Consider the following 20,108-nt stretch of genomic DNA (forward strand, 5'->3'; position numbering starts at 1 on the left):
CAAATATGTATCACAGCGTCCCGCCTTCTCTTTGGATATTTTGGGGCGCAATTTACCCATTCGAGAACCGTCTATCCTACGTCCGTCAGTCAGCAAACCGCTTGCCCGCCGCCTCTTGCCTGAGGGGGCCTGGCTTGTCGTCAAAAAGGCGCTGGACCGTCCTCGCGGATGCTACCACCCTGGGCGCCACTGGCCCTGCCGCTCTAGCCTACACCACGACAAAGATAGATTCAACCTTTGTTCTAGTGTGTTGCGCTTGCTCCAGCAATGCCACGGGAAGCCATACGCAACGGGGTAAATGAACAATGCCCCTAGTCCTTGTGGTGGCAGACGTCGTCCTATCGTCAACTTACCCACTTGCGCGTACCTGGCCACGATCCCTTACCCGGGGACAAAAACAAGGAGACCGATCAACCACGCATCAGGTCGGCATGTCATGGACCATGATCCGTCGTCAGCTCTCTCCACCACAGCGCCCTACCCATGGGAGTCTCCGTCGCAACCGGGCGCTGTCAACAACAACAGTGCCCGGCATCGCAACCTTTGCCCGCCCGTCTCGCCCGGATCACGAGAGGGTCAGATGCCACCCCGGCCCGCTACGATGATACCTCCACTGGTTCCACCATGTTTGGACGATTGGCGAAGGCCAGAGGTTGATTGACTGTTGACAAGCAAGTAGCGTATCGTGTTTGCTGAATGGAGCCACTCTCTGTACACTGCACCAGCACCGGGCTCAATGACACGACCCATCAGCAGATCAACGCAGCCGTGGCACCCTGACCGCAACCCCTATTTGCTTTTGCCAGGGGAACATCGCCACCAGCCTAGCCACTAGGTACTCGGAAAATCGACGAGAGCGACAGGACCCGACAGCGCCGACGGAGGATTCGCCAGGGTTGCAGAAGCCGGCAGTATGGCCAGCATCCACCGTTGATTGGACCTGCGCTCTCTCGCAGTCACTTGGTGCTAGGTCTCTTGAAACCAGTCGTGTCGCACGTCTTGACACCCACTCCGCTGCCCTGCATCCCTGATTCTGCTGGGCGCCAATATCCCGCTATGCGCTCAACGCTCGAGGCACCAATGCTGCAATGCACCGCTCTTGAGATGTCGACGCGTTCGCTTGACAGGCCGGGCGCACTCTGCTAACATTAACCTTTCAGTATTGGCGTCCTCAGGTTAATGAACACGACGCCAGTCTGAGTCGGTCAACGCTTCTACCGCGGGGGGAGAGTGCTCACCGTCACTTTACACGTCGTGGATCATCCCCGCTGGGCTACCCCTTCCAGAGCCTCCTCAGATTCATTTGTACGTCCTGGCCAATCATTGCTAGACTCATTTCGAGCCGCCTTTTGACTTTTTCCTCATACGAGCCGCCATGTAACACACCGCCAGCTCAAGCAAGCACACAATCTTGTGTATCGCCTGTGACACCTCAACCTTTTGTGGAAATGGGTGAGGTTTGGCCGCCAGACATATGGAGACGCTTGACGCCTAGTCTTAGCAGCTCGCTGCAGCCGCTCTCCATTATTGTCGTCCTCGTGTACGGTTAGAAGGCAGTTTCTTTTCCCTGCACCCTGCGACCTGCGACCCCCCTGAAATGCGAAATTGACACTGTTGGGCTGCCGTCTTACGGTATCCGAGTGGATTCAGTTGCTCCAATGATTTTGTTTTTCAAAGATACGCCGCCGTTTGTGCCGACGTCGTTGTCGCACAACGCATTCTACACAATCTACTCCATATACGTAGTGGCCCTGCATGTTCTACTAATTGCCCCTTGGCCGATGGGGAACGGCAGTGGGGATATGCGGTCATGCGAAGAGAATGGCTTATGGCTCCATCATCGTCAAGTTGCCACCCACAAGAGGGGAAACCGACCAACTTTGGACTTGGCACTCTTGGCTATGAAGATGACTCCTCGACTGACGATATTCCCAAATATGTCCCCTTGGGTGCGCCTCTCTCGTTTCAGCCTAGGCCGCCTTTGGCTATCAAGAAGAGCTTCCCGTCTTCAGAGTGCAGAAGAGTATCAGTTCCGGCCATCTGGTCAGCTAATGGAGGCCAACGTGGCCTGGCCAGAGCGGGCGCCAACCCAACCAGCCTGAAACGTGAAACCTTGGAAGATCTTCCTTGCATATCCAAGGTCAACCCCCACCCCCCCTTCCAAAACAAAAGGCCATCGTCCAAAGCACACCTTGCAAACCAACGGGTACCGGCTCGTAGGAAGCCTCTCCCGACGCGCTGGTATCTCACCACCCTTCTCGTCAGTCATCGCAGCGGATCGCGCGGCCTTTGCTCCAAGTCTGCTCTGCTTGTTTCCACTGGTGGTCTGTGTTACTGTGGTCGCCCTCTTCCACGTGGACAGGCTGTTACAGAACAAAAAACATGGCGCAGGGGCAGTGACTCGCCTTGATTTCACACTCATGTCAATAACTGCGTGACTTTAGGCTCACAACTTGTAGTGATAGGTATTAGCGACTGCTTGCGTGGCTGAACTCTTTCCCCCGCTGCAAATACGACATAATTGTGTTGCCTTGTCACTCACGGTCACTCCAGACCGAGATTCCCCTGCTACTCGGGCAAATACCACGATAGTATCAGGAATCAGCCCAGACTGTTCGTGTTTGGGCTCCAAGCTGGGCAATGCAAGAAATACTTTCACGACAGCCTCATAAAAAAGAATTCACTACCGGTACGTTTGAAGGACAGAAAGTTGTGACGAACACTCCGTAACGATTGGTTCAGAAGTCCCAGCCAGGGTGGCCAGCCCGGGTCAGTCCACAAAGTCCGCCGCCACCGACGCCTTACAGGGTTCAGAAATGCCGAAACAGGCTTTTCGGCCTGTCGGGCGGGTCGCCGGCCCCGCAAGTTCGGCTATCGGACCCTTCCCGGGCCGGATGGAGGTGAGATCACGGCCGCCGATGAACCACGGCGTGGACAACGACGACGTCCCGTACTCGCTGACTACGCGGGTTGTGCATAACCCGACGGTACTTCAGACTCTATCGCTGTTTCGAAATGCCCCCCGCATCTCTGGGATCACTGCCTCGGCCGATCACCTGGGCACCCGAGCCATATGCTCACATTTGTTGCAGGCCAAGAATTCTCCCGTCAATGAGCTCATAGTCTCATTTCAAATAGGATCCTAAGAGAACGCAGAAAATTCCGTGGCTAGCTTCGTAAAAGACGAATCCTAGGCAAATCTGGGCGTGGTGACATTTGGCATTGTTTACAAGTCGCGGCCGCCGTCGGCGGAAGATGCGTGTGCCGAGCCGGCAGGTATGATATCCCTTATCAGCACATCGACAGCCCATCTCTGCACCAAGATCGCATATATCATCGTCTTCCCTCCATACCAGCGCATTCTCTTGTCACAACCGACGCCATCGGATTGATGTTCGAGCACGCCTTCAAGTGCCGTAATCATGCGAAAGGTGCTCTAGCACGCTCATGCAGCGGTTACCCGCCTTGCCATTGAGACGTGAACAGCGGAAAGGTCTATGCCATCGCCTGATACCTTCCTACCTGAAGCTCATCCTCTCCCAGCTGGCCGCTCCGACGCTCTTCCCCGGGTGGGCCTACTGTCGCCGGGCAGCGACCCGGACGATATTTGGAGAGCCAGCATCCTTCCGGGTACGTTTTGGGACCTGCGGAGAAATGGAGCCATGGCAAAGTAGAGGAGGCTATGAATAGGATTCGCTGACGCACCTGTGCAACCTGTAGATGTCTTGTGAATCGTGCTACACAACAAATGTGAAGATCTACCGTCACTCTAATGATAAACATCCTCAGCATCACCTGTCCAAAATCAACTCGTGCTCGTTGTTAACGGGAAGTGGACCAGAGGTTATGAACCCTTGCCTTGCACCTGTATCCGCTCAGATCATTGGAATGCCATCGCCATCATTGATTGCAATCCAGTGGTGTTATTAAACACATCGAATTCGTGAAGCAGCCAAAGTTCCTATTGTCTTACTCGCGCGAGTCGGGAGAGAAGGCGAAGCGGGCGGGCTCTTGCGCCATACCATCAGTGGGTGGAGCTTCCCCATGCCCCGCGAAAAGAAAAAAACCCCCCCTCCAAAAAAAGGCGCGCCCAGTCCACCACTCAACCTCCGATATCGATACACAGCCAACCGTCCAACGCAACGACTGCCAACACTACGGTCACCAATGCGCGCCCGTGGGACAGCCCTGCCCGTTAAATAAAGTTGCTTCGTATTCGACATATCACGAGAAACGTGTGCGCAGTCAATCAACCGCATCCAGTGCGACCCTGACGCAACCACCCGAATCGGAAATAAAGAGCACTAGGTTCCACGACTTTGATGAGCCTCCAACTCATCCACAACTCACCGCCCTCATCCTAAAGCAGCAGAAACACATTGCATTCATTGAAGAGTCAATTAAGCCATGAGTGACAAGTCTCAGATTCCGGTAGGGGCTGCAGGCGGCGTCAAACCGCTAGTTGGCTTCCTGGGTCCCGAGGCCTCGTACACGCACCAGGTATCACGAACCTGAGCCACACCTCGTACGGCATGCCAAGGATTTTCATCTAACAGTGCACGCAGGCTTCAGTGCAGGCTTTTCCTGAAGATCAGTGGGATCTCAAACCGGTCGTCACCATCACAGGCAAGTATCTCTCCTCCCTTGGTCATCATCTTCACCGTGTCTTCTTCTCCCACATGCCGTGCCAAATCTACCAACGTCTGACCGGCGTCAGACATCTTCGAGGTCGTACAAGCCGGCGAGGTAGCCTTCGGCGTCGTCCCTGTCGAGAACTCGACTAACGGATCCGTGCTGTTCACGCTCGACAACTTCGCCGATCGCAACAGCTTGTACCCGGATATCTCGGTCTGCGGTGAGATCTACCTGGACGTGCACCACTTCCTTGTCGGCCGCCGGCCGCCCCGCGTCATCGACGACACGGCCTGCCCGAATGAAGGCTCCGGCGCCTGCACTCCGACGGCCTCGGACCCTAACCCGCTCAAGCCGCGGACGAAGCCGCTGTGCAGCCTCAAGCACATCCAGCGCCTGTACTCCCACCCTCAGGCCTGGGGCCAGTGCGTCGCTTTCCTCCAGACGTACCTGAAGGGCATCGAGGCCATAGATGTCAGCTCAACGAGCCGTGCTGCAGAACTTGTCAGTATGGACGAGACAGGGACAAGCGCGGCAATCTCGAGTGAAATCGCTGCCCGGATGCACGGGATTGACGTGCTGGCCAGGAGCATTGAGGACCGCGAGGACAACACGACTCGCTTCTTCATCATTCGCAAGGGGCTGCAGGGGAAGCTGCCAGGGCACTGCGAGAGGAAGAGGGGCAAGACCAAGTCGATGGTGTCATTCACGGTCCCGCACGAGGCCCCTGGAGCACTGGCTGATGTACTCGAGTGCTTCCGCAAGTTCAAGCTCAACCTCACAAGCATCAACAGTAGGCCGAGTCTGACGGCGCCGTTCAACTACGTCTTCTTCGTTGAGTTCGAGGGACACAAGTTCCAGGACCCCGAGGAAAGGGTAAAGGGGGCGCTGGAAGGGGTGGCTAGGGTAGCGGAGAACTGGCGGTGGCTAGGGAGCTGGGAGGACCAGCGGTCGTGAGGCGACACCGGGTTCGAAGGGGCTTTCCTGGTTTCTCCTTTGCCTCCCTAGGACCCCCACGACAAAATACCCAGGTTCGGGATTCGATGACTGAGTGGATGTCGGGGTGGCCAGACCGTCTGGTGATGCCGACACCCCTGAGGGATATGCTTAGGGGCTACATCTGTCTACATCTTGAGGTGCTGTCACAAGGGCGCCGCTCTCAGTGGCACAAGGGAGTCAATTGGACGGGGCAGGCCTGGACTGGCCGACGGCACTGCAGCTATGTCGATTGGAGATAAGAGGTGCGTCGAGGGTTGGACAAGGAGCGTGGGATGTCCCCTTGGCCATTTTGTAATGGAAACAGCGAGTGCCGCCGTGGAAGTATCTTCTCCCTTGAGCCCGGGCTTGTTGAGGCCTTTTCTGCCCCCTTTTCACCCCTGGTTCCGTGATGGGTGATGGATACTGGATGCTCAGAAAGATTTTTTTCGTTGCGTCGAGTGGTGGCGTCGTAAGACCGGAGCGCAGCATTACTGGGAAGGGCCCGCGTTGCGGGAAGAGCCCGACGCCTGCAACTCGATCCGGGGGTTGCGGATGAGTTGTCATCTGCAAAGGCTTTTTTTCATATTTTTTTTCTTCCAAGGGGGTTTTTCCTGTTTGGGCGACAACAGTTAAGGAAGCGACGGATCAACCGCTACAGCTCCATGTGATGGTATCGCCGGATGAACGAGGACCAGTGGCGTGCCCGCATGTCTCACAACGGCCATCCAACACGGCCAGGCGAACACAGGGACCGTCGTTTCTTGGGCCGCACATGAGCCGTAATCCTGACACACAAAGTTTGTGATGGATTGAGACCAGTAGGCAGAGCCAAAGTTAACTTTGGCGAAGCTCTGCTAGGCAAACGCAAGGGCGAAATAAGCTCTGCAACTGTTAGCGCGGCGGGTTATCGGGTTGCAGAAGCTCTACGAAGCTCTGTGAAGCTCTGCAACCTGTTGACGCGCTTCCGTAAAAGGCCACACACACACACCACACACAACCCCCCTCTTCTTGCCAACCACCCCTCTCTCGCTTCTCAACGGATTGTTCACACATCGCTCTTGAATGCATTCTTTTGGTTAGAATCTCACGGTGGATCGGCACATCCACGGGCGATTACGTCTGGTTTGCATGGTCAGGGAATGCAGACTTGCAGACCCTGGCCGAGTCGCGTTGTTTTTGCCTAGTTGACCCAGATTCAGGCAACCTTTGGTTCGAGTTTTGCCGCCCGTTGCTCCTCGTCAATGGCGCGGATGCCGAGTATGTGCCGTTGCTACAATCGTCAATGCAGGAAAACGGGCGTGTTCCGGGCCGGCTCGACTGATGGAGTTTGTCTGAAGTAATACGCTGGATCTCGTTCTCCACACGACACACGTTCGGCCGCGGAACTTCTCCACGTGCCCTGCTTTTTGGGTGAGCGCCAATGGGAGTTCCAGCGAATTCCCCAGTCAGCCTAGCAGGCGTATCCACGCAGATTTCCGCAATTGCCTTTTTTCTCGCCCGTCGAGCGCAGACGCGGACAGAGTTTTCCATCTTTGTCCCATCCGACAAAAGCGGGCTTGCAACACTCGGCACCGACCCTAGCGCTGCCGGGGCGCAGAGGCGCAAAGGTTCAATTGGTGTGCAGCGGATCGATTCCTTGTGCTATGACGTGTGGTGCGCGTAGCAAGACAAGGTTTGCAACGAGACGCCTCCAGGTACCAGACTAGAACCATCCGGTGCCCTGCCCAAGTATCTTTCGATTGCTTTTCGCTTGCTTTTCACCTGGGGCTGGACCGGGAGGAGTACTTTTGTCTCACCCGAGTTATACTTGCCAATCTACATTTCTTGGATCTCTTGAGTTCCTTGCAGGCTCAACCAAGTGGGTGAGTGGGCATCTTTCCCGTCTGAAAGAGGGGTGTCATCGAGGCCAGACGCAACAAGTACGCAGTAGTTCCTCTACGTACCCAACAACGGCTGTCGGCCAAGGCAGTCGGAGGAGGGAGGCGCAAAGCTTTGAGGACATGTAGTAGGAGAAGGCGAGAAGTGACTGGCGTCGGCGGGAGTTGCAGAGCTTCGGGAGCTGGGAGCAGTGCTGAACCATGGAAAGGCAAAGGAGCTCTTGCGGACAATTTATAGCCAGCTCTCCCCTCTCTCGTTTCTTCGATTCCGCCATCGATACCTTGTTCTGTCGACATTGACGATTCCTCCCATCACACATTTTTGTTGGTTAGCCTCAGCAACAAGAGCTTCTCACAACGGTCCGGTCCACGCTGCAAAGTTCCAAATTCGCCTAGGAAGCTCTGCAACTCGTCATCAGGATACCCTGTCCCGCCTGCCCGCGCCCTGCTCTGTGCGCCCATTTGGATAAATCCCATAGCAAATTCCCCATCCTTGGTGCTGAGGTGCTTCATCATGGCCATCACGCCTTCGAAGCCAATCTTCTGCGCGACCCACCCCAGGGCCTGCTCTACAGCCTTTGAGAGGGTAAGATCAATCCACGGCGCGCCGGCGCCTGTACCGGTCCCTGAGACAGGAGACAGGACGAGCACGCAATCCCGCCAGCCCGCCAAAATCGAGCAGGGTTCAGGGCGGTTCTGAATCGCTCGAACGCCTGGGCTGGGCTGGCTTTGTGGTGTTCTCGTGCCTCCTCCCCCTACACACCACTGCTGTAATGGTGGGATTAGCTGAGCTGACGGCTGTCTCTTTTTAGGTGTTCATGACCCGCCGGGACAAGCTGGCCTGCGTCCATGAGCCTTTTGGCGATGCATTCTACTACGGCCCCGAGCGAGTCGGCGAGCGGTTTGAGGATGACGCCGAGGGCAGGGAGAAGTCTGGCTTCGCCGAGACTACGTATGCTGATGTCCTGAAGCAGGTTGAGGATGCTGGCAGAGAGGTTTGTCTCCCCCAATTCCAATCAATCAAATCGTCTTGGTTCCATCGCTCGCGCACCACCACCCACCATCAACCCCCCTGCACTGGTTTGGTTGCAGAGCTTCTGCACCCCAGTTAAACCCCCATCAATCTATTACTTGTCATCCCACACCGAAAATTTATTCGATTTTCGGACGCAAGTGCTGTTCGAGGCTCGTGACAGAGCTTCTCGAAATTCCCGATTGATTTCAGCTGAAGCCCCGTCGGTGGTGGCGGGTCTGGGGTGCGACCGGGGAAGCCGTGCGATGCAGCCGTAAACTATGTCGTGCATCCGCGGTCGGCGGCCCGCGGTGGGAATCGCGACCGGCGACATCAATTCCCACCGCCGCAAAGAACGCATACAACTTTCGCTTTTGCTGCAGATAAGCTAACCCCGAACCGCAGAGACGTGTATTCATCAAGGATATCGCACACTACCTTCTGCCCCCCAATGGCCAGAAGGCCTCCATCGCCCCCTCCGCCGGCTCTGTCCCAGAGCCCGGCAACCCGACCGTGCTGCCCCTGGACATCCTCCGCAAGTTCCAGTGGACGTTCCTGATCCGGCACCCGCGCCGCTCCATCCCCTCGTACTACCGCTGCACCGTCCCGCCCCTGGACGAGGTGACGGGCTTCAGCAACTTCTCGGCCAGCGAGGCCGGCTATGACGAGCTGCGCCGCCTGTTTGACTTCCTCATCAAGGAGCGCGTCGTCGACGAGAAGGACCTCATGGTCGTTGACGCCGACGACCTGCTCGATGACCCGGAGGGCATCATCAAGGCCTACTGCGACCACGTCGGCCTGGATTTCACCGACGCCATGCTCAACTGGAGCGACGAGGACACCAAGATCGCCCAGGAGAAGTTTGCCAAGTGGAACGGATTCCACAACGACGCGCTCTGCAGCACCTCGCTGAAGCCGCGCGACAAGGCGCATGTGAGTTGCCGTGTTCCCCCTTCCCAGCCCCACCCCCCCTCCCTTGCCTCGGGTGTCTGCCGTCGTGGCTTTGCCACAGGCAAAACGCCCGGCGGCGACCCTCACATCACACATGATGCTAATACCCCGCGAGAAAAAGACCATCACCCGCGAATCCGAAGAGGCTGAGTGGTTGAAGAAGTACGGAGAGAAGGGCCTCAAGGAGATCCGCGAGTGCGTTGACGCCAACGTCAAGGACTACGAATACCTGAAGAAGTTTGCTATCAGGGTCTAATGCTTGTATACATACACACACGCACACACTCTTACGACGTCGATGACAAAGAACACTGATCACGGTGTTACAAACGGGATATATGGTTTCTTTAAGTTCTTTTTTTTTTTTACAAGGGAAATGGTTTCTTCTCTCGGGGGTTTCGGTCTATCATGGTTCATGTAACCGTATTGGTACAATAGTCTACATGGCAAAGCCGCCCAGCCACCAAGGGGGCTGTGGAAGGCAATAAGTAAAGAAAACAATAACGTCCTCTTGATGTACATTTCCAAGACCCGACTGTGACGTGACAGGGGCCCAGCCAAATCTCACAAGGATGCAAAGCCTAACTTTCGCCTTGGTCTCCTTGCCGTCCGTCTTTGTGTCATCCGGCACCTGGCGCGCTCTCGGCCTCTCACTCCTTGGCCTCCCCCTCAATGACTTCCGTAGCCTGGTTCTCCGCCATCAACGCCCTGGCATCCTCAAGCAAATCGTGCGTGACGTTGTCGGACCACCGCTGCGCAAAATTGCGGTCAGCCTCGTTGGCCCAGTATATCGTCGCAGGGAGGAGCTCATCGGGCCCCTCCACAGCCTTGCTCGGATCCTCTGCCTTGCCCGCCTTGCCCGCGACAGCCGCCGTCGGCGGCGGCGGCTCCTGGGCCCACTTGCGACCAACCAGCTTCTGCCCGTCCTCGAGCAGAGCCTTCTTCTCCTGCGGGCTCACGTGCAGACGGCTGCCCCTGCCCACTCCGGAGAGGACGGCGGCCATATCGGCGATGGAGTTGGCGCGCTGGTCGTTGAGGGCGATGCCTCGCTCGTGGCGGTTTCGGACGCGCTTCTTGAGAGCCCCCGTGGTCGAGTCCGCGACGGAGGTGTAGAGGAGGGAGTCGTCCCAGCAGAGCTCGTGCAGGCGGCGGAACTCGCGGAGCTTCTGGAAGACGGATTGGCCAGCTGCGCCGGCGCCGGCGGGCAGCTGGATCAGGGCCATTGGCTCCCAGTAGTCGCGGCGAAGCTTTGCGGGTTTGGTCTTTTTGCCGTTAAAGGGTAGTTGGCGGAGAGCACGGTTGGCCTGAGCATCGTGATGTTAGCACTGGCTCTCATCAGGGGGGAGGGCACACGGGGGCTCTCAATTGCATCCCAGTTGACGACAAATTGGAGCCTGCGTCTAGCCAGGGTGGCTTATAGGACACATACTTCGAGTTGCTTGGAGTGCGAGTAGATGACTTGGTTCGAGGTCAGGTGGCTGTAGACCCAGATCTGCTCGCCATGGCCCGGCTGGAAGTTGGTGAGCTCTGGCTGCGGCGTCCGGCGGCGCGTCCGCGTGTGGCCATGCCGTATGCTCGTCCGGGCGACCCCGATGGACAGCTGGGAGAACCTGAAGACCGGGACCGAGTTCATGTTTGCTGCTGGCCGTCGGTGGGCTTTTTGTCGTTGTCGTCGTCGCCCCTAAACCTCGGCGTAGCTTGACCTTGCAAAATTTCCCGAAGCTCTGGAACCCCAGGTCGCGCCAGATGCGTGGCTGGTGCGAGTGTGGCTCGGGCATGCAGTCACATGACGCTTCCCTAGCCACACTTCGCAACGGATCAAATGCTCCTGATTCTGTAAGGATCTTATCGATAAGCCACATCGAAGATTCGATGGGGTCCCAGCGCCCAATGTGACCCCGCGATTTGGGCTCAGTGCGCGGATTCCAGTGACGTCGCGCATCTTCCACCAGATTCTGGTTGGTACCCTACAGCTTCTCGGCCAAACCACCAGATGCTGGATCAGTCCATCTCTTGGCCCACTTCCCAGTTTATCGCATCGACGAACCTCACTCCTAAACCATAAATTAAGCATTACGAGCAGACTTTCGACGATTCTTTTCTACTCAACCATCAATCTAATTCTTGCGAATAATAAGATACCCCAGTTGAATGACTGACTCTTCAACTTGAAGCTTCACATTTTGAGCTTCCTCACATAATTACAACCACATTACAATCGTTTACCACACACATAAACCGCCAACATGAATTCACGAATGGAGTTCACCGACAGAGGCGAGAAGGCCGTGCAGGATGCCATGGCCCTTGCCGAGCAGTATGCTCACTCCCAACTCCTACCCGTCCACCTCGCGGTCTCCCTCCTCGACCCCCCCGCAGACCTGTCCAAAGACCAACAAAACGGACCGCAACAGACGTCCTCGATGTTCCGCCAAGTCGTCGAGCGCGCCCACGGCGATCCTCAAAGCTTCGACAGAGCGCTGAAGAAGACGCTCGTCCGCCTGCCCAGCCAGGACCCCCCACCAGACCAGGTCTCCGTCGCGCCCACCTTCCACGCCGTCCTCCGGAAGGCGCAGGAGCTGCAGAAGTCGCAAAAAGACAGCTTCATCGCCGTCGACCACCTCATCCAGGCCCTCGCTGAGGACCACACGATACAGACTTGCCTCAAGGAGGCCAACATCCCAAAGGCGAAGCTGGTGCACGACGCCGTCAGCCAAATCCGTGGCACCAAGCGGGTGGACAGCAAGAACGCTGATACGGAGGAGGAACACGAGAACCTTGCCAAGTTCACCATCGACATGACTGCCATGGCCCGTGACAAGAAGATTGATCCGGTCATTGGTCGCGAGGAGGAGATCCGCAGAGTCGTGCGGATTCTCTCTCGCCGAACGAAAAACAACCCCGTCCTCATTGGTGAGCCCGGTGTCGGTAAGACGACCGTCGTCGAGGGTCTCGCCCAACGAATCGTCAACCGCGACGTGCCTGACAACCTGAAGGCCTGCAAGCTGCTGTCGCTGGATGTCGGCGCCTTGGTGGCCGGAAGCAAGTACCGCGGAGAGTTCGAGGAGAGAATGAAGGGTGTTTTGAAGGAAATTGAAGACTCCAAGGAGATGATCGTCCTCTTCGTCGACGAGATTCATCTGCTGATGGGTGCCGGCTCATCCGGAGAGGGCGGCATGGACGCTGCGAACTTGCTGAAGCCCATGCTTGCTCGTGGTCAGCTGCACTGCATCGGTGCGACGACCCTTGCCGAGTACCGCAAGTACGTTGAGAAGGACGCTGCTTTCGAGCGTCGATTCCAGCAGGTCCTGGTCAAGGAGCCCACCATCGGCGAGACCATTTCCATCCTGCGTGGTCTCAAGGAACGATACGACAGACACCACCGCGTCACGATTCTCGATAACGCATTGGTAGCCGCCGCCAACCTTGCTGGTCGCTACCTTACCTCTCGCAGGCTTCCAGACTCTGCTATTGACCTTGTCGATGAGGCTGCTGCCGCTGTCCGGGTCGCCAGAGAGTCTCAGCCTGAAATTATTGACTCTCTCGAGCGCAAGCTTCGACAGATTATGATCGAAATTGCAGCTCTGGAGAAGGAGAAAGACGAGGCTTCCCAGACCCGCCTCATCCAGGCGAGAAAGGATGCCAAGAACGTCGAGGAGGAGTTGGAGCCTCTCCGCCAGAAGTACCTCAGCGAGATTAAGAGAGGCGAAGAGATCCATCTGGCCAAGATCAAGCTCGACGAGCTCGAGAAGCGTCTTGAGGATGCCGCCAACGCCGGAAACCACGCCAAGGCTGCCGACCTTCAGTACGGAGCCATTCCCGAGCAGCGCGCGGTCATCAAGGAGCTCGAGGCCAAGAAGGCCGCCGCCGACGCTGCACTCAACGCATCCGGCCAGGACCACGGAGCTATGGTCACTGATGTTGTCACTGCCGACCATATCAACGACATCGTGTCCCGCTGGACTGGTATTCCCGTCACCCGCCTCAAGACGAGCGAGAAGGAGAAGCTCGTACACATGGAGAAGGCCCTTGGCAAGATCGTCGTCGGCCAGAAGGAAGCCGTCCAGGCTGTTTCCAACGCCATCCGCCTCCAACGGTCTGGCTTGAGCAACCCCAACCAACCACCAAGCTTCCTGTTCTGCGGTCCTTCGGGTACCGGTAAGACTCTTCTGACCAAGGCTCTCGCCGAGTTCCTCTTCGACGATGCCAAGGCCATGATCCGCTTCGACATGTCCGAGTACCAGGAGCGCCACGCCCTCAGCAGAATGATCGGTGCTCCCCCAGGATACGTCGGACACGATGCCGGTGGCCAGCTCACCGAGGCTCTCCGCCGCAAGCCCTTCTCCATCCTCCTCTTCGACGAAGTGGAGAAGGCCGCCAAGGAAGTCCTGACCGTTCTCCTGCAGCTCATGGATGATGGCCGTATCACTGATGGCCAAGGCCGCGTCGTCGACGCCAAGAACTGCATCGTTGTCATGACCTCCAACTTGGGCGCCGAGTACCTCACCAAGTCAACCAACCGTGAGGGCAAGGTTGATGCAACGACCCGCGAGCTCGTCATGAACGCCCTCCGCGGCTGGTTCCTGCCCGAGTTCCTCAACCGCATCAACTCGACCGTCATCTTCAACCGCCTCACCCGCCGTGAGATCCGCAAGATTGTCGACATCCGCCTTCTGGAGATCCAGAAACGGCTGGCCGACAACAACCGCAAAGTCTACATTGATGTGTCGGATGAGGCCAAGGACTACTTGGGCAACGCGGGCTACTCACCAGCCTATGGTGCTCGTCCGCTGTCACGCCTGATCGAGAAGGAGGTCCTTAACAAGCTGGCCATCCTGATCTTGCGGGGCAACATCCGCGACGGTGAAAGCGCGCGTGTCGAACTCATCAACGGCAGATTAGTTGTCCTGCCAAACCACCAAGACAGCGAGCTCAACACGGAGGACGACGATATGGATTCGGACGACGCCGTTGATGAGCTTGTTGCCGATGAGATGGACGAGGACATCTACGATTAAATAATTACAGAAAAAGAAGAGAAACGGAAAGACGACTCACGAAGCATGATTGTTAGGATTGACGATGTTTTAATGTAGAGATATGCCTCTAGAAGGCATGGGTGTTTTTAGGGACTAAAAGGATCGAATGCATTTGGAGTTTAATGGATTTGTAAATGGAACATGGAAATTGTATTAACAGTTCAATGGACAAATATTACAAAAAAAAAAAAAAAAAAATTGTAGCTTCACGGAACACTTATGATAACGTGTGAATGTAAGTGAATTAGATGCGCTATTGATCATCTGAGATGTTGCCAACGAAAGTGATTACTCTGGTCCTGTTTCTAATGCTCTGCCTCATAGCCTCACAGAAACTAGAGAGCAAGACAGCAATCGCATCAAATGTGCAAACATTTGGTCCGACCTGGCTGATGCATTCAGCACGGAGGCCAAAAAAAAAAAAAAAAAAAAAAAAAAACCACCCGAAAACCGACAATAAACAAAGACCGAAACGGTTCTGCATAGCGAGCGCGACGCAAAAGCCGTCCCGCCCAAAGAGCGCATCATGTTTGCAACTTACCCTCACTCTCAAGCTCACAAACACACACACACACACTTAACCTCTCTCTCTGGCCCTGTCCTTTTCTATATATAAAACAAAGTAAAAATAAAACAAAACCACACACGCCACCACCCACCGGGCGCCTCGCGGCAGAGGCGGCGACGGATTCCAAGCACAGTCGCCGGGTTGTGATACCGTCTGCATTTCTCGCAAAGTTGGGAGACCAGACTTGTCGGGGGTCCTTGGGGGTGCGGCCCGCCCGACTTGGGGTGTGCTCACCACGCATACATCATCGCGTGCAGGGTTCGTGACGGAATGCATGCTCGCTCAGCAAAACACCCCGTCACGCCTATTTACGGTGCCGACAACCGGTTGGACAGCCGCCAGTGTACCCGGCACATATTGGCGAGTTTCTTTGGTCCCCGGATGGATGCCGTTGCAGCTAGCCATCCAGAGCACCATCGTCGGGGGTCATTCGTTATTGTTGTTATTACTCTTATCTAAGTTGGGCGTACCGACATCTTGGGATAAGGACTTGGGCAACTCCAGGGGGGCTTTGTCGAGATGTCTATCACCCCCCTACCCCGTCGGGGGACCGTGTTTCAACAAATGGTATTTGTTAGCCCTACTTGTGTTAATGTCCTGCCGTGGCTGCACATGTTGTTTAAAAAACCACGCATTGTTGTTCGGTTTCTCGACGCTGGGATAGAGCAGTAACCTCACCGCCGAACGCCATGCACCCGCGGCACAACAGATTTGGGCCATGATTGTGTCAAACTGGGCGAGTCGTGGGATCTACGAAACTAGTCGTTGGGGGGGAAGGGGGATGACGGGAGAGTTCGGGCAAAGACACGATGCTATTTTTACCGAGACGACCCCGGTGATCGCCCTGGTCGGCAAAGGAGGGGCCCTGGGACGGGGAGGGTAGTTCTTATCCCCATCCCCCCCCCTGCCTCAGCCTCACGAAGCAGAGCAAGCAAGCCCTGGAGGGCGAATGAAGGGCCCCTTGGAGCTAGAAGTGGACTGTGGTGCCCGCCCCCTTCCCCAAGTACGGGAGCGTGGGTGCATGAGGCGATAAATTATCCAGCCAAGTACCGAAGCGACCGCGCCTTTTCACAGTTGCACTCCGGGCCATGACGAGCTTGGGGCGGCCGTTGATCACATCGTGGGGAGGAAAAAGGGGGCCGCATCGGTGGTGCGGGAGACTATCGCGAGCGTCGCCCGACCGATCATGCCGTGTGAGGTTATGCATTGAGGCTGCGCGGCGGAACGCGTCACTTGCACCGCGGACGTGGCGGAAGAAGGCACTGGCACGAGTTTCGGCGGAGGCACCGGAGTAAGTTGAAGCGGGCAGGGCCCGTGTCGCGTAGCACATGTATAACGTAGGTAGGGCATTTCATCCTGAACCTGGGATGAGAGAGGGGATGATGTCCGATGTCCGATGAGGAGAGGCAACAAAGTGTACATGAGCGAGGAGAAGGGCCCCTTGTTCCCAATCACAGGCGGAAAGCACCGACACACGATTGTGGGGGGCAGCAGCACAGGAAGGGGGCGATGAAACGAGTTGGCGCATGTTGAAGGGGAGGAACTCCCTCATCGGTGTATGCTCAAATGGAAGGCTGTTGGTGTCATGGTTGACGAAGAGGCTGAGTCAAGAGCTGCGATGGCAGGTGTCCTTTCTAAATGAAGGACGTTTTGAAGGTCTGGGGAAGGACGGGATGGATGACGGCTTGGCCACCTACCAGACCCAAGAAGCCGGTGGAATGGAAGAATAGATACCTTGAAGGAGGACAGGCTATGGCTTGTTCGACTGTCTACGCTACTGGTTGACAGAGGTCATGTTCGGTAGCGTAGTTCCGTAGAGACTCGTTTTCTCGAACTCGGGTCCTCCTAGAGAGTACAGAGTAAGCATCCAAGTCCGCTCCCCGTAGCGCTTTTCCCAAAACAGATGATCACCTCGTCCTATACCCAAATTGGGGGCCCCCCGCGGGCGGCAACCGGGCAGTGGGCCAAGCGTGATGCCGGGCCTAAATAAGATGTTGGATGCACGACGTACTGGAGAGGCGCGGGATCCGACAATCAGTCAAAGGCTAGAACAAGACGCCGACAGATATGTTCAACTGCGAGGTGACTCCGTCCTGAAGTCCGTTCAGCTGCATAGCAGTATAACAATACAGCAGAGGAAGATAAGATGATAAGTGCTGTGCTGTGTTATGCTTGGCATTGGACAGTGTGTAAGCCATAGAACGATACGAGACGACTGGAAATCATTCGAAAGGGGTTGCGTGGTAGTGGGAGGGGAGAGCCGTTGGGTTGGCGGCAGATCTTTGGTGTGGGCGTGTGCATACGGCATTGTAGCTGTGAGGGCAGCATGGGTAGGGCAAGCTAGAGCCGTGTTTCAGAATTTTTAGCAGATCCTCTGACAAGAGCCATCCGAGGTGGTGATTGGGCAAGGGCCGGGGGGCGTCAAGCTGTAGCATAAATTACCAGCATCTCCATCACGCCTTTGCGGTGTTGCATCTGTAGGTCCCGGGTCAGACTGGGTCGTGACTGTTGATGTCAATGGCCCCATTGGGACACACGTCGCAAGCTTTGCTGGCTGTCTGTCGGTAGCCCCCTCCCCTTTTATTTTTATTTGTTGTGCGAGAGAAAAAAAAGTCTCTTTTGACAGGCTATTGATTCGACCGATTGATGTGATTAAGGTGCAGAAGGGGCCGTGCCTGAGTCAGTGGGCGGCGGCGCAGCGTTGTTCTTTGTCAACTCGTCTATGCATAGAACTGTGGAGTTGGTGTTGTGGGAAAAAGAGGCAACGGCTGACCAGTATTGTGTGATTCGTATCAGCATGCCCAGAGGCTGTCCCTGATAGTGTTGATCGATGACTGGACGACGAGATGCCATGGATTGACGTAGACAAGGTGTTCGGATATTGGTGGGCAACCCCTGAGAGAATCCAAAAGAGCACAGAGCCTCTTGGACAGGGTGTCTGGCATGCCTTGTATTTGAGGTCCGGTGCATTGGTGGCTTGTGCTAATTTATTCATGACAGCAAGTCAATAGCGTCTGGCACAGGGCATCGCCATAGAGAGGGAGAGAGGGAGAGAGGCAAATACATCGATAAAGCCACCGTGATACGATGGGAATACCGATTTGCATGGCCGGGTAGCCCCCGGTCGGAATTGGCTGATGTTGGTCGAATTCCGTCGTGGCAGCTGGAACAGACTGGTTTGCCCCCTTGCCGGCATACCAAGCTCTCACTTTCCCCAGAGTCCTAGCTGGAAAAGCATCTCGAAGGCCAACCAGCCGCGGTTCCCGAAAGGGTCGACGGACTGGCAAAGCCGACTAGGTCATATCGAGATGTCGCGGCTATACGCTGTCGCGCAGTCTTGGCTGGCATTTGTAGCGACACCCCGGCTTGACTGGCTAGCCGGCTGGTTGACGAGGGGTTCTCCGCGCGGCACTATAACGCTGAACACTCAAGGTAAGGCCAGGAGCTGGAGAAATTCCTCCGAGGGAATAGTGTGGTGTAGTGGGTGGGAGACTTGTGAGTGGCTCAGAGCGATCATGGTTCGTTGCCGTGAGTCGAATCTAGCCAACGTCAAGTCAGTTCGGCCCCCATCTTGGGTCGTGGACAGGCCAGACCCCTACTTTTCGAGGTAGGGAAGACTGTCGGCAACTCAAGCTCGGCGAAAGGCGAGGCGCTGATGGGGCAGTGTGAGAATGCGAGCACGTAAGGGACGGCATCCCAGCCGGCACGGAGGGATGGCATCCCAAGCGACAGCCCACAGTCTTTGTTGACGTTGGCCCCAGTGCACTGGATAAGGGGTCGAGTTTGAGGGAGAATAAAAAGACGTGTTGTTGTTGTTGTTGTTGATAATGGAGGGATGGATGGATGGATGGATGGAGGGATGCATAGCTCAGGATGGCCTAGTACCAGAAGCTGGGTTCATGGATGGCATCACAGCGCCGCCTATACTTCGTGCGTTGAGCCGAAGAGTGAGAGCTAAGTCGAGCCCAGAACGGATGATACAAGGGAAGGAATAAGTGTCAGGGTCTCCGTCTTGTCCGTAAGGCTGCCAGACGCAGTTGATGGAGTACTATGGACGCTCAGACTCGGGGTCGCGTGAAGTTGTATTGCAAGGGGATGCAAGGTGGCTGGCGTTGAGGTCTGAAGGGTGTTGGCGTCGGCGTGCATTTTTGTCTCCAACGTATACTATAAGACGTTTCGTTCCCAAGTCTAGACTTCCCCCCCGTCTTGCCCAGACCTCAGTTGCCGCTCCGCTGATGCGGTTTCCCCCCATCCCCCCCCCCAGATACATGATACATGAATGTACACGAGCATTTAACTTACAACCAAAGACGGAAGGTATGTATGGGCCATTGAATGCACAGCCGTTACTCACAAGTGGCCCATCTCAAGCCCTCTCGAGGTTCCAGGGGGATGGGACGTGGAAGGTGCAAGTTGGAAATATGGAGAACAACTGCGGGTATGGGAAGGTACCCACGGCCCACTAGTGTGCACACCTCCACGGATGCCCAGCGTTGTCGTTCCCCCTTCCCTGACTTCCCTGACTTCCCATGGCCCCACTTATGGTGGATGGGGAGGGAAGGGGACGAAAGAAGGGGAGGGGAGGGGAGGGGAGGCGAGGAGGGGGAAAGGGAAGGGGAAGGGGAGAGGGAAGGAGAAGACAACGACGCAGGCGCAGTTATTTGGCCAAAATGCCAAAACGGTTCCAGGGGGACAGTCCCAAGCGGAGAAAAGACACTAACGAGAAGGAAAAAAAAAAAAAAGAGACGAGAAAGGAATGGCATTCGGCTCAAGTCCTGAGCGTACCTAGTGCGCGTGCTACTAAGACTATTCCTCCGGTATACTCGACTATGTGGTGGTTTGTTGGTGCCGCGGCCGATGGGTCCTTGCCTGCCTTTGCCCCTAAAAATTCTTGCCAAGGGTCGATCGGTTGTCGTTTCACACTGACCGCAACCCTCCGCTTGGCCCCGTTGTGGGTGCTGTCGTGCCAGCCGGTCCCTGTCTTGCTGGGCTGCTGCTGCCCTGGTCTAACTGGCCCTAACTTCTGAGAAGGAGGTGACGAAGGAGGAGAA

At 56.1% G+C, this 20,108-nt stretch overlaps 4 protein-coding genes across 4 annotated transcripts; 3 read left to right on the forward strand and 1 right to left on the reverse strand.

Annotated features, from left to right (window-relative positions):
- Positions 1–4,407: 4,407 nt before the first annotated feature.
- On the forward strand, positions 4,408–5,589 carry EsH8_IV_000427 (prephenate dehydratase PHA2; the record flags this gene model as incomplete). The annotated part of the gene is made up of 3 exons (XM_083265317.1): positions 4,408–4,500; positions 4,566–4,626; positions 4,718–5,589. The coding sequence occupies 3 exons, from the start codon at positions 4,408–4,410 to the stop codon at positions 5,587–5,589; spliced, it is 1,026 nt and encodes a 341-aa protein (XP_083124212.1).
- Positions 5,590–8,001: 2,412 nt separating this feature from the next.
- EsH8_IV_000428 (P-loop containing nucleoside triphosphate hydrolase protein) lies at positions 8,002–9,706 on the forward strand (the record flags this gene model as incomplete). The annotated part of the gene is made up of 4 exons (XM_083265318.1): positions 8,002–8,073; positions 8,300–8,482; positions 8,905–9,432; positions 9,566–9,706. 4 exons carry the CDS (start codon positions 8,002–8,004, stop codon positions 9,704–9,706), a joined length of 924 nt encoding a protein of 307 aa, XP_083124213.1.
- A 394-nt stretch (positions 9,707–10,100) lies between these two features.
- On the reverse strand, positions 10,101–11,083 carry EsH8_IV_000429 (mitochondrial 54S ribosomal protein mL67; the record flags this gene model as incomplete). The annotated part of the gene is made up of 2 exons (XM_083265319.1): positions 10,101–10,754; positions 10,880–11,083. The coding sequence occupies 2 exons, from the start codon at positions 11,081–11,083 to the stop codon at positions 10,101–10,103; spliced, it is 858 nt and encodes a 285-aa protein (XP_083124214.1).
- Positions 11,084–11,696: 613 nt separating this feature from the next.
- EsH8_IV_000430 (P-loop containing nucleoside triphosphate hydrolase protein) lies at positions 11,697–14,468 on the forward strand (the record flags this gene model as incomplete). Its single annotated transcript, XM_083265320.1, has 1 exon — positions 11,697–14,468. One exon carries the CDS (start codon positions 11,697–11,699, stop codon positions 14,466–14,468), a length of 2,772 nt encoding a protein of 923 aa, XP_083124215.1.
- Positions 14,469–20,108: the final 5,640 nt, after the last annotated feature.

This window comes from Colletotrichum jinshuiense, chromosome 4 (assembly GCF_051148585.1).
Source record: "Colletotrichum jinshuiense chromosome 4, complete sequence".
In the NCBI taxonomy this organism is placed as follows: Eukaryota; Fungi; Ascomycota; class Sordariomycetes; order Glomerellales; family Glomerellaceae; genus Colletotrichum; species Colletotrichum jinshuiense.